The sequence below is a fragment of the Haemorhous mexicanus genome, chromosome 1 (assembly GCF_027477595.1).
Source record: "Haemorhous mexicanus isolate bHaeMex1 chromosome 1, bHaeMex1.pri, whole genome shotgun sequence".
Lineage (NCBI taxonomy): Eukaryota > Metazoa > Chordata > Aves > Passeriformes > Fringillidae > Haemorhous > Haemorhous mexicanus.
The window spans coordinates 55,984,164-56,011,922 of NC_082341.1; the positions used below are offsets into that span (position 1 = coordinate 55,984,164).

A 27,759-nucleotide genomic window follows, 5' to 3' on the forward strand; every position below is an offset into this window, starting at 1 on the left:
TATTCAGGCCTCCTTGACCCCGACCAGCGGCGCTGACCCGCCGCTCCCCGCGGCCGCCGCCAGGGGGCGCTGCCCCGCCGTCCCTCCCTTAGGCCCGCCCGCCTGAGCGAGCAGAGGCGCGCGAGGGGCGGGGCCGCGCGGCTGCGCCCCGCCCCCCGGCCGGAGCGTGCTGCCCGCAGCCTCCGCGAGCCCGCGGCAGCGGCAGCGCCCGGCGGGAGCGCGGGCCGGGACGGACACGGATACCGGGAGGGAGACGGGAGGACAGGAGGAGAAGGCGAAGGCGTCCTCCTGCCGAGGGAGAAGCCCCGCGCCATGAGCCCCGACGAGAAGCCGCAGCCCGGTCGTTCCCGCGGTGACCGGCCGCCGCCACCTCAGCCCGCGGCCGGGCGATCCCGGCGGCGGGGCGGGCTCCTGGCGGAGATCCGTACGCCCATCCGCACGGATCCCTTCCAGGAGCGGTACAGCCTCAGCCCCGGCCGGGAGCTCGGCAGGTGAGCGCTGCCTCCGCTGCCCCGGACGGCGGGGGAAGGAGCGGGGCCGGGGGGTTGTGGCATCCCAGCTCTGGGGGTCCCTGCCGGGGTCGAGCCGCGTCCGGCGGCATCCGGCGGTGAGTTCTGCCCGCACTGAGCTGGCTCCGAGGGCGTGCCCGCGGCGTTGGCTCGGCTGCAGGAGGGTGCTGGGAGGCAGCTGTACCTCGCAGCTGTCTGTCCCTCCTTCTACTGAAGAAGTCATCCTCGGCTCCCCAGCCTTGCCGATCTGGCTGGGGAGATGCTGTGCTTCCCTGGGAGCCCGTGTTGAGTAGTGGACATTGGTCTAGAGTTCCATTGGAGAAGAAAACCTGCCTTCTTTTCTTTTCTTTTCTTTTCTTTTCTTTTCTTTTCTTTTCTTTTCTTTTCTTTTCTTTTCTTTTCTTTTCTTTCTTTATTATTTTCTCGAGCTTTGTAAGCTGTGACGTGGAAAAACAATTTTTCACTCCTTTGGGAGAGCATATGATTGAGAGCAATCTAATGGTGGAACTTTTCAAGGAGTTAAAGCTGGTTAAAATTTTGGGTTTGGAAGGTTTAGTCCATGCGTAATTTCAACACATGACTGATAGAATGCAAGGTTTAGGGCAAAAAGTCTCATTAAAAGGTTTCTGCATCTTGGGAACTACATATATGGAATTTCAGCACCACTTAACCAATACTTTTGTCTGAAATTCTGTCACTTCCTATTAACAGAATGATAGTATTCTTAGAATTAGATGTGCTTCATCCAAAGACTGTTTCAATAAAAAAGATTAGATGGAATACCACCGGATATATGGAAAGACATCCTCCTCAATGTACGTTCTATTGCAAGTTATGCTCGCTGTGTAACTCAGTTTATACAGTGGCAAAACCAACCTCTTTGGAGCTAAGGAGGAGTTTCAAGGCAAATGCAGCTGCTGTAGGTACCTGTAACAAATATTTAGGCTGCCTAGGTGTTAGCTTAATGCTCACTTAGCAACTCTGATGTACCAGTAGAATAATACCTATTTAAACATAGTGGTCTGAAGCATTCAGATGGTAAGCAGGTGGGAGAAACATCCCATGGAATGAGAAAACCCTTTGTAGAGTGTTGTGACCACAATGTCCACGGCCTGGAAACTGAAGCTTCCTAAATGCTGGCTACAAATCAGCTTAAATTCTAAGAAACAGTCCAAAAGGCATGGGAGCAGTGTAGTACAGAAGGTCCTGGTATCACTGCTGTTTTGGTTTGGTTGTTTTGTTTTTGGTTTTGGGTTGGTTTTTTTTTTGAAGTTCAGATGGCTTCAGAAAATATTTTGCAGTGCTTCCATGGAATGAGCATTTCCCTCAGAGGCGGGTGATAGTCACTGGCCTAATCAGAGCATGGAGTAGGCGAAGGTTCTTTCTGGAACAAAAAAGTACAACTCAGATTACTTGCTTTACTCTAAGAACAAGAATTAACTACTCCTTCAAGTCTTAAACAGTTTAAACGAGTAAATAGCAGCATGGATTTTTGTGTGGAATATTTTTTGAATATTTTAAGGATGACCTTCACGTGAAGCCTGTGATTTTGCACCAGTAGTTAAAATTAGTTAAGTGGCAGTTCTAAGTGTTTGTCATGGTTTTTGCAAACAGTTGCACATATTTTTGGTTCAGACTATCTCTTCTCAACTTCTCAAGTGTTTTCACTATCTTCTCCTTTAGAATATAGAAATCTCTACATTTGAATGCGTGTGCTTGGTTTTTTATTCAACAATTTTAAGTTTTGTTTTTTAAAAAGCAGATACTTCAGCTCAAATACTCCCATTTAAGACTATTTTTTGCCAAGTCTGCAACAAAATGTAGGTGGAAAGTCTCTCTGCAACTTATAACTATAATTTTATAATTGATAATTGGATTATTTATTAACACAAATGGTTTCACTTTTATATGTTCATAAATTGCGTAATTCTCTCTTTATGGGTAGAGTTCATCTTTACAAAGAACAAATTAGCAGCCAGGTATGGCAGGTTTTTTGTCTTCAATGAAAAGCAGTCCTTGTGCACTCAACATAATCTATTTTAGCATTAAGATTTGGTAGAAGAAGATTTATACGCTCTGTCCATCCCATTTCCCAGAATTAGAGAGACAGTTTGAAAGCTGAACTTTAGGTAGATTTGAAAATAACAACATTCGTATGGATTGTGTTTAAAACTGCGAGCGTGGAGAAAGAAGCAAGTAGGTTTTTCACCTTTGCTGAGATCAGGGCTGCTGCGTGAGCTCAGCAGGTTTGTGCAGTCTTTGGCCTCCCATTCTGTCAGTCAGCACGTGTATGTTGAACTTCCCAGGGCACTTGGAGCCTCTTTTTTGTGTTCTCTGGTCTCCTGTGTTTGGAGGAGGTGGGAAGAAATTGGAACATGGTGAAACGTTAAGGCATTAGAGTTCTGGTGATGCTGGGAGGAGTAGTATGGGGGCTCTGGCCACAGGTGGCACGCTAGGGAGCAAAAATCCTGGGGGAAGCAGTCCTGAAAGGTATGGATGACCTAGGAGGAACTTAATCACAGTGTCACCGGAGGGGTTTGGGTGCAAACCCATGGGAAGTCAGGCATCATTAGTTCTGCTCACAGGAGAAAAAACTGCTTTCAGAATGTAGAAGTTATGTGCTTCAGAAGGTGCTGCCTCGTTCAGTAGCTGAACAGGCACTTGCAAGTCTGTTGAAACACAGCTGTTGGGAAAGCTAGGTTCACATGGGAAAAATATCAAAAACTTTGTTATAAGGGCCACTCAGGAAAGAAAATTATTGCAAGTTCCTTAACATGATATGGAAATAAAAGTTTTTAAATTAAATTATTTAATATACGACATTTTGGTCCAGTATTCACAGCCTTAATAATTTCACTGTCCTCAGAATCACAATATTCTCACACAAATCTGAACTTGCATGAGGTTTGAAATCAAACTTATCTCTGATAAATGTTTTAAGGGTGCCACTTCTCATCATCTCACTGAGATTTAAATGTTTTCAGACAGTGCTAGCTTGAGTTAGGTTAGTTTGAAGCAATGTCACCTTTGCAGAGGACAAGACACCAATTGCTTAACTCTTCCCCTTACCATTTGTGCTTAAGCCATAATTGTACTGTAAAAAGGGGAACAATACATTTTTTACTACCAAGAGCTTCCTTAAGGAGTCTACTATAATTATATTTAGTTGCTCTGCTCATTTTCCTCAAGAAAAAAAAACTCCTAATTGCAGAAAAAGTATTAGTAGACTATTAATTCTTCAGTTTGTTGATGGAATGTTGCACTCCTTTTTTTTATGTGAAACAAGCTATGCACATATTGGAAGTCATCATTTGTGTCCAGAAAATAATACTCTTGATTCTAGAGCTGGGTTAGAGGAAGGAATAAGTTGACTGGTCTGTCTTTCTTCTGGAAGGTAATGGTCACCTTAAATGATTGATCCACAATAAAATTATCTTCTGACAAAATGTGCACACATGTAAATATGTCCAATGCAATTCAGTTTTTTCTTCTTATTCCCCATTTATTCTTAAAGCATACAAGCTCATTCTCCACCCAAAGGTAAGAATAAGAAATATTGTAATCATCCAAGGAGTGTGAAATATTCTTTGTTTCTGACTAGTGATGTGGCTGTAGTTTCATGTGCATGTCTTGGATTTTTTTTCCCCCCTAAAAGAACAACTCTGGCATGAACTTTTATTTCTCGGGTAGCTTTTAGGGATGTGTGTCTTAGCAGTACATGACACTTGTACCATTTTGTGCCATGACATTGCTGTCCTCAGCTGCTCTCTGCAGAAGAACAGCTGGGGGGAAATAGCTATGGAACTAAGCAAAAGTGGAAAAGAAGTGAAAATGAAGAGTCGCAAGTAGTTGGTTTTGCCATTTGAGAATAAATTTATGTGAGTAAAATATTCATGAACATCAGAAATGTAATCCCTGCACTTTGTTGTTTGGAAATCCAAAATTGTCAGGGGAAAAAACCCACACTTCAGAAGAAATGTTTGATATGAGCTACATAATAAACTGCATATAGTGTTGTGGATCTCAGAAAAGTTTTTTTCTGAACTTTATAAGAAATAAACATCTTCGCAGAAAGAACTTATTCCTGCATTTGTTGCAGTGACAGTGTTTTATAAGTCACTTTAAAAATGAGGTTAGTTATTTTTAAATATTTAGTTAAGCTTAGTTATTTTTATATATTATAAATAAATTAGTAAGGTTAGTTCTCTGTTGTTCTGATCCTAGGAAAAAAATTAATTGGTGTCATATAAATGTTGCTGCTTATCTGATTTGACATTTGATTTGTGATTTGACACTTTTCCTTTGAGCTATAATGTGTGCCTAATGAAACAATGCAAATTCTGTTGGCAATCTGAAAAGGTGACATTGAGCTTCTTTGTAATCAGATATGATTTATCTTAACTCATAATTCTTGAATATTTGAGACTCTTGTGAGGACTGAGAACTATTTAGAGTTTCCTATTCTTGTCTCCCTCCAAAGCATTTTTATTTGTGATTGGATGTCTGGTGGTCTGTTTTCAACTTGACAAATGCGCATTACAATTTTAATCTCAAAATTATTCCTTCCATGCAACATTCTCACTGCTAGCTCATCTGAATACACTAAAGTAGCAATGATGTGATCTAACACTATTTTATATACTTTTTTATAATAAGTTCTCAAAAAGCAGGACTATAAGAAAAGCAAAGATAAAATGTATGCAATGTATACTTCATAAGAATGTTTGTTTATGTATGTCTTATCTACTGTTCTGTCTCAATCAAAAAGAAATTCTTCAAAATTTATCTGTTGGCATAACCATATAGTGGATGCTATCTTTGGATCTTAGCTCTGAAATTTTCTCAGACATGAATCTAGATCACTGCACAGTAATTAGTTCTACCGGTTATAAACATCAGGTTTGTCAAGTTTGATCTTTTTGGGGATCGTACTCAGAAAAGATGAGTTCTAACAGGCAGTAGCTATAACAGCTCTAATTATAGGCATAACCAAAAGGAATCTTGGGCAGGATTCTTGGTCTGAAACAATTTAGGATTAGTATTTGTCAGCCAGCTGAACTGCCGTGTAACCTGTCCTTTGAATAACGTCACCTATCAGGCTTCTGGCCAGCTCAGCTAAACAGGACATACGTGGCCACACACAGTGGTTGTGGCTCTTGCTGTTTCTTGCTGCTCCCTGAATACTGTTTTATTTCCATAGTGACTAATGCACAGTGAATCGCAACATCACTACTCATTTGGCTAATTAACTTGTTTCCAGATAGATTTTGTATGTAATTCAAAACAGCACGGTACTTAAAAAGCTGTATTATAGAGATTTCAAACTTTTCTAAGCCACTTTCTCTAGGTCCTTTCTGGTGCTAGAATTAAAAGCTTTTGACTGCACTAAGGCAACATTCAAGAGGAAGTACGCAGTGCATTCAAAGACTATATAAGAAAATAGAGAAGGTTGAACCCAGGCAGGGACCTAGATTTATTGGTGTAAGGCTTAGTATCTATCAGGTGTTTAAATAACTTTCTGTTAAAGGGCTTCTCAATTTATTTTTCTATGTTGTTTTTTGACAACATACTCACCAGTTGATTTTTTTCTTGAGATGTTTTTTGGTGCTAAGAACTTGCACAAGTGTATTAACACTTTTGATAAATGCATAGCTTCCTATTGTACATAAATTTTGTGCTACAAAATTATCTTCATGCATTTACATATTTCAATAGTTTTGTCTTCATGTATGTATTAGTAATTAAGAACATTTTCTTTAAAAGTTAGGTTCAAGACATCGAAAGCATATTCTTGCTGTTTGTCTACCTTCACCAGACATCTGGACTGTGCTGTGATCTAGTCTTAATACATACTGTGCTGTAGATAATGTGCTTATGCAAAATAGTGTTCCTAGAGGAATAACTGTGGCTCTATCAGTGGTTACAAGTCCAATTATTTTATTGAGATTGCCTAGCAAATACCTACTTTGTGGGTACTTATTTAACTTGATTCATTTAGACTGTGTGATTTTGAAACAAATGCTTATTAAAAGCAAGCTGACCACAACTTTGTTTAGCAGTTATATTTCATGGATAACAGTCTTCTGCCAATAGGCTGGGAGAGTGAAATCTTTGACACGAGCTGAAGTAGTTAATTCTTTGAACTTTAGCTTGGAGGTAGGAGAGGCAAAACCGATAGTAATTGTATTCCAAAATAGATGAGGACTATTATTTTGGTTTCAGCAACCCTACAGTAAGTAAAGGACCAAAATAAAGATCTGAAAGCTATTCCTGCAGCTTTATAAGAAAATGTTTACATATAAATAAAAAAAGGTAGTTTTGATGATCATTATGCCTGTATGGTAAGAGCTAAAGTAAGGTTACTGTACTTCAAAGTGTGAGAATTCATCATTGCATTAGTGAGAGGTATTAATTAAAATACCTTTTTAGTCTAAAAATCAGCACTGCGTGAATGGAACTGAGTGGAGCAGGTGGTGTGGGACTCTTGCAGGGAAGTTAAAAGCAGCCACTTGTGCCAGAGTGCTGTGGGGGAAGTGGTGTGACGCAAGCGCGGCGGTGCGGTTTAGCTGGCCTGGTGCATCATCAGGTGTGTGTTCTGCCGAGGTGACGCTCATTAATGTGGGCTAAGCACGATGCTCAGCTCTCTGCTCTCAGTGCTCCTACTCACCTTGGCATTGCTGCCAAAATCGTGCTGCAGAGCTTGATTTTAGTCAGGCTGCTTCATTGTGTTTGCATTATCTGTGTTCCTTTTTCTTAGTCTCACTGTAGAAATAGGGGGTTTTGAGAACTATTAATTAAAAACTCCAGATGTTAGCATTTGAGACATGCCATGGTGAAAATACCATCTTGAAAAATGCAGAGTATGGATATTGCATGGCAAATGGAGCAGGATTCAACAAGAGTGCTCTTTCCATGGATATGGTGGGATACTTCAGAACACAGTAACTGGGTTACTGTGAGGTAGTCAGAGAAAGCATGAATTGCTCATTTATACATTTTGATTTTCCCAGCTTTTTAATTTAAGTCTGGAGGATAATATAATCTTGGGACCTATCATAGCTTGTTTACTCAGTGTTTCTGAAAACTGTGTTGTTTGAATTGATTGGGGTTTTTTTAATTCCTTGTTTCATGGAGATTATTTACATTTTGGGCTGGGGTGTTTTTAACACAGGGATCATCACTCAGCAAGGCATCTTTCTAAATTCAGATTGAATCTTAAATGCTAGTAGTGATTTGGTTAAAGTTTCCTGAAACATTAATTTATAAAGGCTATGCTGTCACTAAGGCATGTAAAACTAAATTCTTATTTAATTTCAGGGGAAAATTTGCAGTGGTGAAGAAGTGTATCCAGAAAGACACTGAAAGAGAGTTTGCAGCAAAATTCATGAGAAAAAGAAGAAAGGGCCAAGACTGTCGGATGGAAATAATCCACGAAATTGCAGTTCTTGAGCTGGCACAATGCAACCTTTGGGTCATTAACCTGCATGAAGTTTATGAAACTGCAACAGAGATGATTTTAGTCCTGGAATTGTAAGTATTAGTAATAATTCCTAATAACTTTCTGCAGTATTTGCTTAAAAACAATTATGTAAAAATACTGTGTATCAATGTGAATAATGTTAAAAAAAAATTATTGGTTGCCTGTTACCCTTGCTGAACTTCAAGAAGAATTGCTAAGAAAATGACGATTACAAGAAGTTATGTACAGTCTCATAACTACTTCAGATTATAACAAATTTCTCATAATTATGTAGTATCTTTCAAAGTTGAGCTATAATTTATGTAGTTAATGCATCTTAAATGAAATATGAACTCTGTACACTCCCTGCATGTAAAAGAGGAAGGGAAAAGAAGCAATGAGTATCTGTTCAAAAACCGAAGTTTATTTCATTGACAGTGGGAAAGATGGGATGAAATCTGCTGTGGTTTTTTTACCAGTTACAAAAACATATTGAAAGCAACATCAGTGCTAAAAAGGAACTAGTAAAACCCTCTACAGTAGAAAACTTGCTAAAACAGTCTCTTTTTGGGTAAAGAAGGGAGGAGGATTGAGACTTAGAATAGTTTCTTTCAAAAGGACACTTGACTCTGCATTTGTCTGTGTGGTTTTCCCCACTTGAGTTTGTCCAGATGGGCATTCCTGCAGCTGTTGTGACTGTTCATCTCAAATGCCAATGGCTTTAGATAGTAAGGCATCTTGCTAGCTTCCAAGATTCAGCCAAATGCTTGTTGCTACTGAACTCCAAATTCTTGTTAAGTTCTATGGATTTTAAATAATTAAAGAGAGGAACAGTGAGGCTCAATAGTTCAGAAATGACTTGTTTGTTAAGATAAATCTAGTTTGTGCAGCTCTTCTCTTACTTGTTAGCAAAAAGAAATAATGAGAAATCTTGTGTACCGATCACATCTTGTATAGAAATCAAAAGAAACTGTATCTTCAAAGTTCAGTGAAATGGAAAGAGACCATGTCTCCTAAGGCAAAATTCCTTCTAGAATACATTTTTTAAACTTCATTGTGCCCTTAATGAAATAATAATATATGAAATATTCAAGTATCTTTTATAATGCATAGGTGTGACAGAGCTTCTGGGGTTTTAACTCATAAATACCTGCTTTACGCACTAGCAGAAATTTAAACTCAAATACAGTTTCATTTTCTAGATCCTATAGGATTTGATATGAGCAGTGGAATCTAAATGAGCAATGAGTTTTGTTATAGTTTCAATGTAAAATTCCTAGTTTTCTTTAAGAACTCAATTTTCTTACAGTTGCAAAACTCTTTTAATATGAAGTATTAACTAGGTTGTTAAGTAATTAGCAAAATTACTGGGTTTATATGCATCAAACAGTCATACCTCATTTCAGATAAATAGCTGTGTGCTGGAGTTGTAAATTACAAAAACAGTCTTTCCCTGACTTCAGCAAGTATGTCTGGATGCTTCTTTAGTGTTCCAAAGACATGTTGCAACAAAACAGGTATGAATGTTAGTGAATTTCTTACATTCTGTATGCAGAGGATTAAAGAACATACCTAGACTGCAAGCTTCTCTAGGGCATTTCAGTTTCTATTTAGCTTGATGGTCTTTGTGGCAGATCTTTATCTCCTGAAGACAAATACTTAATCTTGGCCACTAACTTCATTTGCAGAGGTTTTAAAGTTTCTTGTCTTGATGTGGAATCTGTCATATGAGCTGAAGGTTTTGCCTTCAGGAAATGTTTTGCTTTCAGGGGGAGAAATATTAATGTTACATGGAGGGTTGTCTTTCAAGCACTATAAATTTTTGAGAGAAAACGAACTTAAAATTTGCCATGTTAATATTAAATGCTGAGCAGTGGGAAGCAAGGTGGCATTACAGTGTTGGCTTCAGCTGTAGCATAGCAAATTGGGGCTGTTTGCATCTACCCTCACAACAGCCTCTGACTTTGGTTTGTTGTCATAAGACCTCAGTCAGGGTATTTAAGTCAAAATTTAAGGGGTGTGTAAGTCTGAAGGGGTAACAGAAAGCCTGGAATTAATCAGTGGGCCAGTTATGTTTATGCATTTCACTGAAAATAGAATGAAAAGAACCTGGAATTTTGCTGAAGAAGGTACAGATACAGTCTGGGAAACTTGAAATAGCAGGTATAAAAAGAAAAAGCAAATTTGGTAACTTTTTGACTCGATACCTGTATGCAACCTACCTGTCATCTTCCCATTTCTTTTGAAAGAAAGAGCAGTAGAGCATCTGATGCTGAAGAACTGGTCTTTTTCATAAATGTTTATCACCATGTTTTTACACGTCTGGGGAAGGGATAGATAATACTAGTGGGTCAAATGTATAGAAACCTGTAAGTGGAGCTTCAAAAATCTTAATCATTAATATTTTATTATGAAGAGCCTCTGAACTGAGCCAGAGCCTTGTGTAAATACTGTAGATTTCTGTTACACTTGCTTTAAAAAGAGGAAGAAGTTGTCATTTTCATCTTGAAGACACAATTAGCATTTATTTTATATGCTGGATGAAGTGTTTTTTCACCTGTAGTTATTTGGATAATGTAATGGACTTCTATGTCCATTAATACTAATGGACTTACATAGTCTTGGACATGATTTATTGTTCTACTTACTGGAGGTGTGACCAGTTAATGTAACAGTCTGCTGGCAGGAAGTGATCCATTTGGCATAGGATTCAACAGACTGAACTTGAAGCAAACCCACTGTAATCACAAATAACTGCTGTTCCAATGGTTGCTGCTTGTCTGTTGAGTAGCAAGTGGAGTTGTTCTAGTTAGCAGTCTCAAATCAAGACTTGAAGTCTAAAATCATTTTAGGGGAAAGCTTCTCAAATGGTCTTAGTTACCTTTGTTTTTGTTTCATTCAGTTCTTGAGCTACCTGATAGGAAAGGTGAAGGCAAAAACTAAAGGCATTTGTCTGAGAACTGAGAACTTCTAAGAGCATTATCTACAATTTTATGTATTTGGATGCTTCTCTTCCCATGTCCTCCCATCAGATATGGATTTGTAGTTTTCTCAGGCTTTAGGAACATTGGTACATTACATTGCCTTACACTGGAAAAATTACCAGTAAGTGCACCTACTATCCAATGCCTAGCCAAGGAAAGAGATATGGCTGTCAGCAGCAGTGAGCATGAACCTTTGCTGGTCGTGTTACGACCAGTGTGATGTGAACTACTATAAGCGCCATGTACAGAAGATAGATGGCTTTCCATTATTTTGCAAAGATAACCCTTTCAAGAAAGACTTTTGACAGAGTTGAAGAGTCAGCAAGTAAATTTTTGTCCATTGCAGATTGTATATAACTCAGTATTGAAATCAAGTGTATTTTAGGAATTGGTCTACATATTTGTACTCTGGTGATTTGTACTTCTGCATCCTTCAGAACACTAACTTAATGTCTGATCCATTAAAGCTGGGGGAATGGTTGATTTCTTCAGGTGCCCTGAAATAGGTTTGTTCGATCTTTTTCTAATGATAAGTTAAATGACTGTGTTAGTGTCTCCTAAGTGTACTTGAAAGAAGTTTGATGCTGAATTTCATACAGTTCATTGTTAAGATATATTTCAAGGAAGATAAGTAGTCTCCATTTAATCTAAAGTCAACATAATTGTAACAAAGATTAGTTCTCTAGACTTCCAAATGACTTTTAGCTCATTTATGCTGCTAAGTAGTTATAAAGTGTTAGCATGCTTCTCATTGATGAAGAGGAGTTGGATTTCACTTGAAATGAGAGAAATTAATGGCACAACAGTACTTTCATCAGTAAATTAAAATAGCTAGAGAATTATGGTTGCCATAGCTTTCAAGTTCAGAAAGCCTTCTTTTGTCTCACAATTTTTTCATACACTTAGCTAAGGGAGGGTATACTAGAGAAATACTGCATTCTAAGTAACACTAGATTTCAGAATGTTTTGCCATTAAATATTTCCTTATCAATTTTTTTTTCAGATTAAGATGGCTTGTTTTCCTAAAGCTTTGTTGTCCTAAGGATAATTCTTTGCTTTTTTCCCCTAAGAGCATTTTCTGACTGGCCCAGTCATTTGCTAAGTTATTTCATAATAACAATTAGAAAAACTGCAGTTTAATGCAAGATGGGTAAATATTATTAACACCAGAGAACTCCTGGTCTGCATATAGACAGAAATCATAAAAGTGACATGGCTATGATACTCTCTTAGCAGGTATTTTGAGCCCTTCTATGGTTTGATTTATTCCCGCCTGAAATCTAGCTGGGGAATACAAAATAGCTGAGTTGAAAGTATTGTTAAGGAGCTTGGCAAAACTTCGAAGAGGTGTGCAGGAGGATCTTTTTGGAGTTCATTTTTGCATTGTGCTTCCAACCACTTGTGACTGGCTTGGCTCACAGCTCCCTGACTGTTTTGCTTAAGGGAATTCATTAAACTCGCTCCACAGCAACAATACACAAAATGGTCTTGCAGTATCAAATTTCCATGTGTTCTTGTAAAGGGTTACTGGTTACTGCTTTGAAAGTGGTATTCTTTGGACAGAATGAATTGCAAGGGAGTTGTTCCATCAGCCTCCTAAATAGCAAAGTTAAGATCAAAAAACAAAACATTGCATGGTAAGACACCTTCCCATGTGAAACTATTTTGTAAAGCCAAGTGTCTATGGTGGCTGAGAATGGCAGTGTCTTGTAAGTTATGAAGTGGGTGTGCATGTGTGAGGGCTGTATTTGCATGTCTCACTCTTAAAAACGCTAATGAACCCAGGCATCTTCAGAAGTATAGGGAGAGACTTTTTTTTTTTTTTTTTTTTAATAAAGTTTCTGGATCAAGGATTTTCTACTCTTAAGTTGGTAGCACTGTCTCTTGATTTCACTGATGGGACATTGCTTCAACTTTTATTGCCTTGACTTCTAATGCCTATAATTCAGAATTCTTTAGGTGTAGTATTAAAATTCTAGATAGCTTACATTTTAGTGTTGGTGTCTGCCTCAGTTTTAATTAAGTTGCACTAATAAACAAATTGTAACAGACGCTTACCAAGTAGACATATAGCAAGCAGGGTTTTATAAGGCCCCCCACCCTCAACTTTCACTGTTTTTTCAGGTGGGTCTATTAAATGTAAAATGTGATCCCATGTTTTGGGTATAAATCCGATTTCACAGAATTAAATAGCAGAAGTATATTTTCCTTATTTGAAGTGGCAGAGCTTTACCAGCAAAATCGCAGGATTATTGCTATAGAAGATACCGTGTTAGTAATTTTGGTAGTAGATGTTATCACTGTATGTGCACTATAATTCACTGCTACAAGGGATTAAATCACTCTTCAAGCAACATATTATGGCATTCTTAAGGCAGAAAGTTTAATTTATGGGTTGCAGTAGTTCTTTTTCTTTTCCTATCTGGAAAATCCAAGTGATGCTGCTTTTTCAAGGAATTTGGCTTAGGATATTAGAATACAGAATACAGAATAAAAATTAGAATATTTTTAAAACGTCATTTATATTTGAATCCTGTCCAAAACTGAAATATTACTATTTCCATGAATTAAATAAAAGTGGACTGAAGAAAAATGTGATAGTGTCAGGCATATGAAATTTTTCAAAATGAATTATAGTATTAATATTACCTTGAAAAACTAATTTTATTCTTGAGCTCTATCTCTTGATACATAAAGAAGAAAAATAATTATTAAATAGATGGTTTTTCAGAAAGAAAATCTAAGTTTAATAAATCAAATTGTACTGCTGTTCCAGCTAGCCAGCATATAGAACAGAAGTGTAAAATTCTTTAGAAAAGGGTGTGATTTAACCTTCTTTTAATTTTTTTTTCTGTAAGACCATCTGCAGGGAAAATTTAAAATAATAGCTGTGAGAATACCTTGGAGGGCAGAAACCTTTTTTTTTTTAATCCATGAGGCTTTTCAGAGTACTAGGACTGTAGCAGCAAAGTTAGTATGGACAAAATGAACATTTGAATATATTTAAGTGTTCTTTTTCTGGGGATACACAGTTGAAATGCACCATTTTTGTATAACTCTCATTTGCTGTTATATTCATGTTGAATGTGCCTGGCTGTCTTCCGGATAGCCTAGGCAGTACAATTCATTGGAAAAAAGCAAGCAAAGGCAGAGTAGGTGGGTATGCATCAGTAAAGATTAATGCTTGTGCAAAGTCATTTTTGTGTGTCACAGTTTGGTGTAACTGGAGAGGATTCTGCCCTTGAGGGTTTCACTACCTTTTCCTAACAGGTGATTATAGAATTTCATGCAGAACAAAGGGTGTATGTGTTGATTTCATAGTAGGAGTTCAACAATCCATATGCAGAGTGGCCCATTCTAACATTCTTATGCCCATTCTTACTTTAAGATAGAGCTTCTGTTCAGTTTATTTTACTTTTGATGCTGCAGGTTTATATTGTAAACAACTTTAGTTATCTAGAGCCATTGCTATACAGAGCTGGTACTGCATGTGGCTTCAGAGTACTTAAAAAACATTCATTCATATCTAGTTATTTTTATATTTTTTTGTTATTCTGTTGTTTAAACATCTATTATCAAAAGAGGATGCAAGCTGAGAGCTAAAATTTTCAGAGCTATTTTTAGATGAAAGAAGTTTAGAAACTTAATGCATCCCTGTATACCAGAGACTTCATAAACAATTCAGTTGCAGACTTTACATTCATTCTTTTGAGTATGTGCAAAGTGTTTTGAGGAGGGTGGGAGGTGGGGTGGCTTTGCTCTGTGTTTGCTAAGGTTTGCCTTGGCCAAATTTCCACGTAGTTTTATAGGAATGGCAAAAGGCACAACGTTTATGAAAACACTATCCTCAAACAATTGAGGCATTCATCTGAAAGCAAAGTCAGTAGTGTTTCAAAAGTAGTCCCCAAAATTTCTGTACTGTTCATATTCTCTAACCTAAATGACTAAAATCTTTGCCTCTCTCCAAAGCTGCCATACTGCAGAAAACACTTTCAAGGCGGTAAAACCTTGCCAAATGTCTAATAACTGAAAATATCATGATTGGATTATACCTCCTGCTGATATTGCCTATACAAAAAAAAAAGTCTGAGTAGAGCCAAGTGGGTGCTATAATTTAGTCTGAACTAACAATATTCCTACTGTCCACAGTGCTGCTGGAGGTGAAATCTTTGACCAGTGCGTGGCTGAAAGAGAGGAGGCCTTCAAAGAAAAAGATGTTAAGCGACTTATGAAGCAGATATTAGAAGGAGTTTCATTCTTGCACAGAAACAATGTTGTTCATCTTGACTTAAAGGTAAGATTGGTGCTGTATTTTTCTTATTGATTTCTCATCTGTCGAATTTCTTGCTTATGTCACAATAATGACAATTTCTAATTAACACTATTTTACCTAATTATACCTTGAATGATAAAATTAAACTTTTGGTATAGAGTAACCACCAGGTCTGCAAGCATGTTGAGGGGTTTCTATGATTATTTGTATTATAAACTTCATTTGATTAAGTGAAATGTAATCATTTCAAAACTCATTTTGCCTTGCACCTTAAATTGTAAATGAGTGCTTTGCGTAAGACTGACTTATTTCTACATTGCAGCAAAAATGTCTGGGTATTATATGGGCATTGAAAACCAGGTTTGTTTTTTGTATTGACTTGAGTTTTAATGAAGAAGGGTGGTAGTGACACTGGGGGAATAAAGTGTAATGTTTCAGAATGAAATGTTCAAACAGGACATGGTAAATAATGTGTTCATTTATAGCATTTTCTTCCTTTTTTTTTTCCCAGTTATTGTAAAACCTCATTTAAATGTCTGTCATTTGCTGCCAAAGAGCTGACTGACACCCTTTTGGTATATAAATAATCATGATTTGCTGAAACAAGTATTTTTTCTTATTGAAAAATAGTTTTGACCCAAATCAAGTGACAAGTACAGTTGCCATCAAATGAAATCTTATGGTCAAGAAGGGAGTTGTAAAAGGGATCCAGAGAACTAACCTCTCCTATGGGCAGCAAGCTCCAGTTAATTTTCTTTAGCTTCTGTCAGGAGGTTAAACTAGTTTATTGCTAAGCAAGGCAGTCTAAAAAGTAACTTGCGTTACATTTTTTAAAATTCTTTTTACATGTCCTATTCTTTTATTACTAAGTATATTGTAAGCTGCGTGTTTGTTCTGTTGCTGAGATCCTTACTTACACTTAGCTGTGTTTTGGCACTATTATAAAGCTACCAGTAGATTCCAGAATCAAGCTGTATGGACTTCATATATTTAACTTAGCACATCATGAACCATTCGTCAACTAAAGCAGCTGAATCATATTTCCACACAAATATGTCATCTGCCTGGTTTTCCAAACATTTATTCAAATTATATGTGGAATTCTTCAAAATTTTGATTAAGTCATACACACAGAATACTAATAATTGTGCTAAAAGAATTAATGAAACATTTTTAATAAGTAATGTGAGAGTAAGTGTTCAGAAAGACTAAAAATGAGCAGTTAGAACTCCTCAAAGTTCCAGTAGGCTTAAACAAGATACTCAGTGTCTCAATAGTTGGCCATTTAATTTCCTTGAAACAAAATGTGTAGAATTAAATGTCTTTTGTGGACAGTATATATTTGTGCATGTTTGTAGTTAAAGTTGTGGTGTTTCTTAGCATCACCAGCTGGATATCTGTAACTGGAAATGTGATGTGTTTTATATGACTACAATACTTATTTGCAAGAGTAGACTTAGGATGTTGATTACGGATTTTGTCCAGAAAATAAATTAATAAAAAGCAGACTTAAAGGCTTCCCAACTGGTCAGCAAACTTATGCTATAGCATGGAGCATATACAGCTCTCACTGAAAAATCCAGTATTGTTTTGCTGCCTTACAGAGGTTCATTAGCAGAGGAAGTTGTGTAGTGATTGAGGTTAATTAACCTGTTTATACATTACTGCAGTGTGCGGTGTGTGTTTAATCGGAGTCCTACTCGCAGTGGGATGACTTTCATTATTTATAAAACTATCAGTCTTTTGCACAATAAGGTTTATGGAAGTTTTCAGAGTATTGGCAAACAAAAATGATGGAAATGGTAGAATTAAAAACCATGACTTGCAAAGATTAAATGATCCACCTGCCTTACAAGACTTTTAAAAAAGGCCCGTTTTTGACAGAACTCAAAAAGTTGGATGCTCGCTTCAGCCACATATTTATTAACCCACAGTTCTCATCTTCTGTTATATCCCATGTCCCATACTGCTTTAACTTGCAGGTTAAAGCACAGTGGAATTTACTAAGCACTTTCTTTGTGATGACATTTGGAAGACTTCTGTATGTTTACTGCTGCTATGCAAGGTGTTTGCCAATAGCAAATTTTACAAATTTTTGCTAAAATTGAGGTATTTTGCACTATTAGTTTCACCTTTGTGTCTCTTAAGATTTCCATTTCCTTTGTCTGTTACAAATTCCTTTGGAAAGGTCCATCCAATTTTCCATATGTTGCATCTGCAAGAAAAGTTACATTCTGTACCCAGAAGAATTTAAACCCAAGTGGTTGTCCATATGTAATTGTCAGCTTGATATTTATATTATAAATGTAATGAACCAGATCTATGACATTGACAGCTACTTTGCTTTAGCTGCTTTTTTCCCCTCTGAACAGACACAAGATTTTTCTTGAGACTAAACACTGCAGAAAGAAATGGGTATTTTGATGTAGCTTAGCAAGGTTGTCATCTGATCATTTCTTTCCTAAAGCATGGTTCTACTGAAAGATGGTTGAAATGTGTCTTGTTAATAGCAAAATACAATTGTGTAGCCTAGTTTTGACTTGGATGAAGAGCAAATATAATGCTACCAAGTGCAAATTAATTATCACTTGACAGTATTGTGTTGATGCTATTTAATTTGCAGGGTGTGCACAGATTGTAGTCAGGAGTCTTTCATCTCCTCATAATGGTGCTTGAAAGCTGCAGAGTAAGGGAAGTCTCCTTTGTCTGTGTTCTCATTTGCTCTTTGACTTAATCTTCAGTTGGTGTTAGGTAAAAGCTTACTGTAGTTGGAAATGGAAGAGAATTTAAGCAGTCATGGGGGCTGAGGAAGAAGATATGGGGGTCCTTTATTTTTTTAGAATCAGCATAGTTTAGTATCTTTAGACATAATGAAGTTGGCATATCTCTGTTTCTGACCACTATTTCTTTGATAATTCCTGTCTTTTCTTCTAGGCATCTGAGGTTTTTTGAATATTATATAATTAGATAACCTGCAACATTAATGAAATTAGGTAAGGTGAGGCATTGATTAGATTAAAAACCTGACCTTTATTATGTGTCCTTAGTCTTTATGTGTCTTCTTGAAACCAACTAAAGATATAAGAAATAAGAGGGTCTAAATGGAACCTTTAAGCTTTGCTGCAGTAGAGGGGGAGGTCTTCAAACATTGCCATTTGATGGTTTTCATCAACAATTTCAGTAGTGCTCGAGGGTAAAAGTAAAAGGCCCTTTTTAGAATGGCCACCAGGAGAACCTCCACCTGGCATCTCCTCTCTTTGTGGGCTGACTGGAATTAGGCAAACTTAGATGTATTCTAGCAGAGTAAAATCAAAACAGAAACAGTATTACAGATGTGAGGAAATTATCTTCCTTTTTTGAAAGTTTGAGTTACGGTGTCAAGCTGAAAACTATGGTGAGTTCAAAGCTATGGCTTCTTTAAGGTTTCATGTTGGCGTTTAGGCTGGTACTTCACAAGAATCCCATAATGATTCCTTAAAATAAGAAAATGACTGGTATTTCATTAAGGATTGATTCAGAGTTATGACTCAATTCATACTGTAGACAGGTTTTTTTTCTGCATAGGTGTGTTTTGTATAATAAATTTTTTTTAAAAGACAATAAAAATGGCAACTGCTTTATCTACTAATATGTAAAAATACAGGGCTGAAGGGTTTCACAAAACTTTTCCATTGAAAACTTTTCCTCATTTAAATATAGAGGAAAAAATACTTTTCTCATGCTTTTAATTTGACTCTACATAACTAAATTTCTCACTGGGAATAACATCTGAGAGGGTAATGAGGGAGGCATAGTCAGCTTTTTTTGATGTTTGCTTTTCTAATACAAATGGAGAAGAACAAATCTGAACTATAAAGAATGTGGCAATGTGCCTCTCCAAAAGCCTTTGTAAAGCCACCAGATCGCAATTTGTAAAGAAAATAAAAAAAGAGCTATTCTTAATATGTAGGTTTACAAACAGAAAAGAAGTTAACAACATCATGGAGTTAGTTTCAAGTAACAGTTTAACTCTGCTGGAATCAAAAAACCTGGCTATATTCAGGTCTTGCAGTGAGAAGTGGCCAAAGTTTTTTAAAATGTTCTTGCCCAGGTTCATTTCTGTATTCAAAAGCAAGGCTGTTCATGTGAGAGCATGTCTTCATGAGTGACTCCGGGGATGGAGGACAGAGCAGCTCTGTGATTAGGGAAAAAGTATAAATGTTGGTGTTACTCGATCTGAATTATCAGTCAGAGGTTGCTTTGCTGTTCTTACTCTATTCCCCTCCTCCCTTTTCAACCTCTCTGATGCAAGGTGATCCAGGTTCTCAATAGACTTCTGCACTTTCATGGAACTTGTGCTCACTAGAAGCATGAAAGCAGTGCCAATTGTCAGCACTACTGTTTGGAGAAGTTAATGATAAGACCCAGTGTGATCACCGGTCTCGGGGTTGGGAAAGTAAAACCTTCTTCTTTTTTTTTGGTTGGTTTTTTTTTTTTTTTTTATTGGCAACAATATGCTTCAGTTTCAAAAGTTTTTCTTTTTTAAATTAAGCTAGCATTTAAAATAGTCAGGAACTTCTTAATGACCACAAAGGTGCTTTGAAGGAAGACAGCCAAGATCTAGTGACGTCATTGCAAACAAGTTTATCCAAAGGTGATACCCTTTAAAACCTGTTTCTCAGGCTGCTATATTTTTTTTAAACTCTTCTTCAGTTAGTATTCTGTAATACAGTTGTTTGTACTTTGAACAGGATTCAGGTTGGTTGCAACAGACCTTTAAACAGGTGCAGTCAACATAGTTGTGTGTTCAGGGTTTTTAAAATGATTGGGTGATTTTGGACAGTCTTCGAAGGGAGGTCTTTACACCATCTATTGGAAGAATAGAGGAACAGGAGGAGTAAAAAAGGTGGTACAAAGGACTGGAGAGGTACTAGTGTGGAGGGACTTCCATGCTATTATTTAATGACAGCTATTGGCGTGTATTTCCAATGTGTTCTGAGCTAACAAAGGTTTGATTCTCAGTTCTAAATTTATAATCCTGCCGTTCCTTTTAGCCTATGTGTCTCTTCAAAATCACCTTGAGGGAAATAGATAAATGATCCAGGGTATCATACTTGTTATGGGAGGCACTGTTTTTGCTCATGGTATAAAATAATTATGCAATATGATGTCAAAGACATTTTTTGTGATCCTGAAAGTCTCCTCTTGTTTTTCAGCCCCAAAATATTCTGCTAACCAGTAAGTCTCCTCTGGGAGACATTAAGATAGTAGATTTTGGCCTTTCCAGAATAATGAAGAGCAGTGAGGAACTAAGAGAAATCATGGGAACTCCAGAATATGTAGGTGAGTTGTTACTATAGGAATGATGAATAGTCCAGGCTTCTGGGGAGTGAAAAGAGGATTTGTCTGTGGAGTTACTGTGTTGCAATATTGAGTTATTACTTGGACCTGGTACTGCTGCCAAAGGTAGAACTGGCAAGTCTTGTCAGTCTCATGAACCATCATTGTGTGCTTATGTTGAAGACACATTTTAGATTATTCTTACCAGCAGTCATAACAAGTATTACTTGTATTAAAAGTTTAAATCCACATACTCAGTCTCTGAATACAATATTTTAGCCTGTGCAGATTTTCTCTTTTTTTAAAAAAACCCAAACCACTCCAGGCCTTGAAAATATAGTTGAGAATATATTTAAGTTGTGTGGTATATCTTCATAGTTATGGGTTACTGTGCTGCAATATGCAATGTTGGTTATTTCTGTTTTGTCTGCAAGAAACTTGTATACAGATTCCTTAACTGGGAAGGAGACTGGCCTGGCTTTTGAAGATGGCAGTAAAAGGAAAAGGAAAAAAAAATTTTACACTTAAAACCAGTGAATAATAGAAATCATTAAATAACCAGAATAGAAGTACCTTGATTTCAAAAGACTGTCATGCTTTAAATGGCTTATCTTAAATTTTACCACATGACCATTATTGCCTTTTTTAGCTGTAATGTAATGTCTGCATATGACAAAACCCACTTTTTCTCTCCCCTGAATAGCTCCTGAAATTCTGAGTTATGATCCAATCAGTACAGCAACTGATATGTGGTAAGTTGAACAAATTAATGGTCATCCTGACTTTACTGAAAATTGTTGTCTTTGGGGATTTTTTTTTTTGTTTATTTGCTTTTAAGAAAAAAAGGCTAACTAAAAGACCGGTTTTCTTTTTTAACTTTTAATTTAGGAGCATTGGAGTACTGGCATATGTTATGCTAACAGGGATATCACCTTTCTTGGGGGATGATAAACAAGAAACATTCTTAAATATATCTCAAATGAACGTAAGTTACTCTGGAGAGGACTTTGACCTTGTATCAGAGTCTGCTGTGGATTTCATCAAAACTCTGCTGGTTAAGAAACCCGAGTAAGTAAAATACGCAATTGTATATGCTAATATGTCAGAGTGACTTAATTTTAAATGTAGCAAGTGCTAGTGTTTTCATTTTTAAAGTAAAAGCGGACTGATTTCATTGTGCTATTACTTTGTATGTATATGAGAAGAGAATTCCTCAGTTTCCATCCGAGCTTGTATATCCCAAATGATGTCCAAGTGTTAGTAATTAAACCTCAAATTACTTTCAGAAATCCATATATGAACTGTAGCTTGTAGCAGTGAGCACATTCTTCTTGCAGGTGCTTAGCTGGTCTTTTACATGAACTGAGCTTTGAGTCCTTAATCTTGGATGGGTTGGTAGAGAACCTTTCCTTTTCTGGTTCATTAAGACACTTTTCTTAATGGGCAGCAAACTGGAAATTCCAGGTTCCCAAACAGAACAGGTGTTTTCTGTGGAACTTTACCAGTTCTTCATGGGACATGTCAGCTATTGAAATTGCCTACTGCTTGTCTATGGGAATATTTGAAGTATGTAGAAGTTGGATAATTTTTCTATATATAAAAAGTATAAACTTCAAAAGTTGGTTGGCAACATGGATGTGTAAACTCATATTTAGGGATCTATGAATTCCTTTCTTTTAAATTATAGAAGTTCATCTGCTTGAATTGCTGTGGTCTTTTTTGGTAAAAGATAGCTGTCAGTGCTTTTTTTTTTTTTTAATTTACAATTCTATCTGTCTTTAATACAGTCATATCCTTGGAATAATTTTTGTTGGTATCTTCTCGAGGTTCTGAATTTTGTATTCATTTGGACATTTATTTTAATACTTGCCTTCCTCTGCAGGGACAGGGCAACTGCTGAGGAATGTCTTCAACATCCATGGTTGGAACAAAGTGAAAATCCTGCTTGCAGGGCCTGGAATAAGAGTACAGAAGGGGAGACCAGTGATGCCATTCAGAAAGATGCAGATTCTGCCTCTGAACAATCAGTAGACGCTGAGAAGACTGGAGAGGAAGAATCAATAGTGACAGAAGAACTAATTGTAGTGGCTTCATACACACTGGGACAATGTAGGCAGTCAGAAAAAGAAAAAGTAACTGAGCAGAAAGCCATTTCCAAACGATTTAAATTTGAGGAACCATTACTGCAGGAAATACCAGGAGAATTCATTTACTGAACTGTATGGAGCTTCATAGCTATAACTGGAAGGCAGTTTTTTCTACTAAACAAAAGTATTCTAGCCAAGTGAATTTCTGATATGCAAGAAATGTTCTAGATAAAGGAAAGTTTCTAAATGGCACACAATGGCATAAAATGTGCCAAGTTATTATTTTCATGGAAGAGATGAGATTTCAAGTGGCTGTCAGGAATTTAACAAAGAGGATAAGCTTATTTTTGTTTTTAATTTTTATTTCTGGTTTTTGTTGTTGTTATTGATTGGTAACAGAGTTTTTGCTAATTGTTCTGGTGTTCTTGAGAAGTTGACACTGGAAGTGTTTTGGTGACAGATGTCAATAGGAGTATTTTAGGATACATTTTGGTATTTAATGCAAATATATAATGCTGGGTTTTCCTCAAACTCCTCCTGACTTCAGTGGAACTATCTGCTCACCTAAAACTTGTATGAGAGGAGAATGTGATCACCTGGTTTGACGTACAGATTTCAAAATCATCCTGTGTGTTTTTCTTTGTTTACATCAGGTCAAAGACCCAAACTACTCTGGTGTGTAGCTGAACAGTGAGCTAAGCCTCTCTAGACAGAGATGCACATGCCCCACTGGGAAAGAAATCTGTACTGGAGATATGTATGATTTGGGAGCACAGTAAAATCCTACTCCTAAGGGTGATGTATTTGCTTATTTCAGTCACTTGTGAGCCAGCAGAGATTGTTTCCTTCCCCTCCCGTGTTGGGTGAGATGTGCCAATAGAATCCAGCTCAGTGTGGCCACACAGTGCTGATGAGAGGAAAAAAGAATGACATTTGATGTAGCTCCTCTGAAGTTACTGAAGTTCTCTCCACTGACTTTACCATGTTAGATTAGACAGTTTGTCCAGCTAATCAGCCCTTGATTCCACTTCCCCCAGAACCAGCTGGGGTTTTACTGGGATCATGAGGTCATTTTTACTTTCTTTCTGTTCCTCTAACTGCTGCTTTAAGGAGAAAAGGAGCATCCTTAGGCTAAATTACAATTGTTCAATATAGCTGTCAGATGAGGAAGAAGATATTGCTTCTTCTGAAACAGTGAAGCACAGCTCATGCCTCCTGCTTCCTGCTCACTCTCCCTTAGACACTTGGAAATACAGCATATTATGTGGCCTGGCAGAGTGGGATTAGGGAACAGTATGGATGGGTCATAGTTCTCAATGGACGCAGTCCTTCAGAGGACAAAGCTGGCATCAACTGGGCACCAAAACTGAGTGGTTTTTGCAGTGTACAGATCTGAGGATTTTGGCCTGAGTCCTGGTTTTCTAAGAAATCTTTCATATTGATGCTGTTCCAAAGTTTAATTTTTATGTAATGGAAGTTTAATACTATTATATTGCATACTGTTAACTATTCAACTATTTATTTGGTTTCCTTATGCTGTTCCTTTATAATAAACTCTGACAAAAGTTTTCTTGCTATAAAACAGTGAATAGAAACTTTTGAGCTAGTTTTTCCCTTTTTTTCCATGTTGGTACACACTTTTCTAATTTCAAATGTATCAAATGTTCTACTCCATTTAGTGAGGAGGAGTTCAGGGCTTTATGCTAATGTTACAGTTCCTCCTTCACATAAAAGTTAAATGGCTTAATAACAGCAGCAGTACTGGGGTGATCTGATCAGCATGGCTGAAAAGGTGGGAGAAAAGAAGAAAGCTGAACCAAAAGCAGTGGGATGATGCGTAGTTTTTCCATAAGGCTTCATTGCCAGAGGTTGGGCTACCTTTACTTCAAGCCACGTCGGGGAAATTGCATCTAAATTAAACTATTCTATCAAGCTTCTTCCCTCATGGAATTACATATTATTGAGTATTCAAGTAGGTAGAGCAGCTTCTCGTTCCTCAAAGATGTTCGTATAAAACAGCCAGCGGTGCTCAGAATTGAGTTTGGATGTGTTATATATTGCAATGCAGAGATGCCTCTCATGCTCTGGAGAAAGGAGTCAGTTGCTGGACAGCTCTGGCTGGCTCTCAGCAGGAGAATCTTTGAGCCAGCAGCATATCTGTGTTAGCTGGGTGTTTCTGGACACAGAGAGCAGCTGACCCTACCTACAATGTTCCTGCCTTTGATAGGCAGGACAGTGCCATTATGGCCATCTTTTACTCTCCAGTCATTTGCCCAAGGCAATTTGTTTGGGTGAGAGGATGATGATTCATGGAATTCTTCTGTGCAAGATTGCAACTTCTCCTATCTTCCATCATTGCAATTTTGACATTTTTTCCCTCATATCCACAGTTCCGTATGTTACTAAGTTGAGCAGAGCAGTGAGGTTGAAGCATCTTCACATTCTACCCTTACAGAACAATGTTGCCAGTGTTGCACACATAAATGTTTAACAATACCTGGTTGCCCACAGCAAACTATTTGAGGGATATATATATATATATCCCATTTTTCACTTCCTCTCTGTAACCACAGATCCTGTCTCAGATTGGGACTGGTACTAATGGAAAAGAGTAGGTGCTGAGCAGTATACATTTTGTCCTATATATACTGGTTTTAATGTATGACAGTGAAGCTTAACATGTATACATGAAATACATACTTATTTCAAGGCCAGCTTTTCTTGAATTGGCTGCTTTGAGATTTCCAGTGGGCTGCATTTCTGTTTAACTCTTTGTGCCTTAAGGTGATTTTATACACTGTTTTTTAACATCATTAAGAATTTGTATAGAGTTGTGAAGGTTTAATAGTGTAAGTTATAAGCAAGGATCTTAGATACACCCTTAAACAGGGAAAATTTTCTGTAACATTTAACTGCAGGACTGTCAGCCAGACCCACACCCTTGAAGCTCTTTCTGTTCCACTGTGAGTGTGGGTAAAGCTGCAGGCGAGGTGTTCCTACCCTGAGCTGTAGGAAGGGGCTATTCAGCCAGTGTTGTTGAGGAGCTCAGTTATGGGTGAAGTGACACATCAGTAAAACCAGGAGCAAAGCAAGAACTGTGAGGAACAGCTGGTTTTCTGCAGCTCCATGAATATGGGGGACTGTGTGTATGTACACAGGTCCTTTGGGAAAAGCTGTGATGGTGGGGAAGGGGCTGCATGTGGGGAAAGAATCAGCTCCTTGGAACTTGTGGGCAATGCTCTCCCAGTCCCCACTCTCCAGACTGAGCACATGCTGGCTGCCTTTGTAGCATGGAGAGCATGGCTGCTGTTTGCTCAGATGCAGGATGCTGACGGAATGGAAGGGCAGATATTCCTACACAGTTGTTATCTGTGGTTCATGAAGACCCATGAACTATATCAATAGGAGGGGTAAGTCCAGGCCTAGGCCTTCTTTCAGTTGTTGTAATAAATAGCAAAGTCCTAATGAAAAGCACAGCCTTGTCTCCTCTTGTTGCTATATTCACCTCTTTAAGGAAGAGGCTTATAGATTTTATAGTTGCTAAATTAAATGTTCTACAAAACAATATTTTTGTGCAAAGTGGAATTTGCATTTTTATTTGTCTCATGTGTCACATTTTTGTGTGCAGGTCTCTAAGCACAAAAGGGTGAATTCCAGTTTGTGATCTACCCCCTGAATCCCCCTTGAGAGCTGTTAGGTCACAAATGCAAATAAAAGTTCTGCCCATTCTCCACTGGTGGTGCTCACAAGGGATGGGGAGGGAGATGGGACTTGCATCATGTTACTTTGTGGCTTAAGATCTCTCTTGAATATTTCAGGTGTTGTTTCTGGAAGACAGTTCAACATTTTAAAGAACTAGTGCCAGTTCATTGTTCTTCTGATAAGGTGTTTACTGTTTCAGGAACTTTACAATAAATAAAATTTTGTTTTCTGAACAGCTGATGAATCTTATGTTCATTGTGCTTTGGGAAGCACCCATTATCAGGATTACTGATATTTTAGTTTTCTGAATCAGACATTTGTTCAATATGTGCAGCAAATATAAAATGCATCAAAAGTCATTTCTGTACTAAAGCAACATGCTTCCACTATAGAGTTTTTCATGGTACAGATGTTGAATTAAGCTGTCATTTGGACTAATAAATACAGTCAGGGAAAAAAAAGAAAGTACAGATGGATGTGATAAAAATCTCTCCTAATTAAGGAAAGGATAGGATTTGTCAAAGTGAAGTAGAGCATATAGGACCAGAGTCATTACTGCAAAATTAGGAGAGGGAGGGGAACTACTTAAAAGGATTATCTTTCCTGTAAACACAGAACTTAATTACATTGTCTTTGCTTGCTTGTAAAGGTAGAATTGCAGTTAAGCTGGTGATGCATTGAAATCAGTGTACCCCACCTCTTCAATTAATTTGCAATGCCAGCATACAGACTGAATTACACAGGTGTTTTTTTTAAATAATCTTCACAGAGAAGTCTCCTGAGCTGCCAGGATATCACTTAGCATCTTCCACTTTCCAGTAGCACCTTGTGAGATCCAGCTGGTCTGGCTGCTGGATGGAAGGTTGTGGGCCTTACCAAGCAAAGAGAGGCAATGATTGTTTCACAGAAGTTACTGAAATAAGGACCTTTGCTCCTAAATCTTCTAGGAAAGAAAATTAATAGAAACTGCCTTAGATTGGCCAAGAAATTACAGTAGTCTAGTATTTTTATAGAATTGGTGCTACTTAAAATGAACCAAAGGTGTTTGGCCAGGTGTGATATATCTTCCAAAGTAACACCAAGAGCAGGTAGGTCTCCATCGTTCCTGATATTACAGGTTTGCCTAGGGCCTGCTGCAGGAAACTTGGGAGTAAATTTTGTGGAAAACTCAGGGAAATTATGTCTTTGACAAGCAGGAAAGATGCAGCACATGGCAGGAAAGAACTGGGTGTATCCTCATTTCTAAATGGGAGATGAATCCAAATAACTTGTGTTCCCTGTGCAATGCAGGACATCTGCCCAAAATAGGAGGAGAACTGAGTGGCCCATAACTTGGACAAAAGTCTGTCATTCCTTGGAGAAACATTCCAAAGGGAACATATCAGCCACTTAGCCTTTCTGAAGGCAGTGCTTTCAAAACATCTAG

The 27,759-nt window shown here is 37.7% G+C and overlaps 1 protein-coding gene across 1 annotated transcript; it reads left to right on the forward strand.

Moving 5' to 3' along the window:
- Nucleotides 1–164: 164 nt before the first annotated feature.
- Nucleotides 165–26,568, forward strand: STK17A (serine/threonine kinase 17a). Its single transcript, XM_059849915.1, has 7 exons — nt 165–491; nt 7,827–8,039; nt 15,102–15,246; nt 20,421–20,547; nt 21,248–21,296; nt 21,433–21,612; nt 22,427–26,568. Exons 1-7 carry the CDS (start codon nt 313–315, stop codon nt 22,758–22,760), a joined length of 1,227 nt encoding a protein of 408 aa, XP_059705898.1. The 5' UTR covers nt 165–312; the 3' UTR covers nt 22,761–26,568.
- The last annotated feature ends 1,191 nt before the right edge of the window (nt 26,569–27,759 follow it).

Bases quoted from the DNA above. Each gene is read 5' to 3' on its own strand.
- STK17A (XM_059849915.1), top strand. From the start codon at position 313: ATGAGCCCCGACGAGAAGCCGCAGCCCGGTCGTTCCCGCGGTGACCGG. The intron at 8,040-15,101 runs GTAAGTATTAGT...TACTGTCCACAG, and splicing joins ATGATTTTAGTCCTGGAATT to TGCTGCTGGAGGTGAAATCT. The intron at 15,247-20,420 runs GTAAGATTGGTG...CTTGTTTTTCAG, and splicing joins TTGTTCATCTTGACTTAAAG to CCCCAAAATATTCTGCTAAC.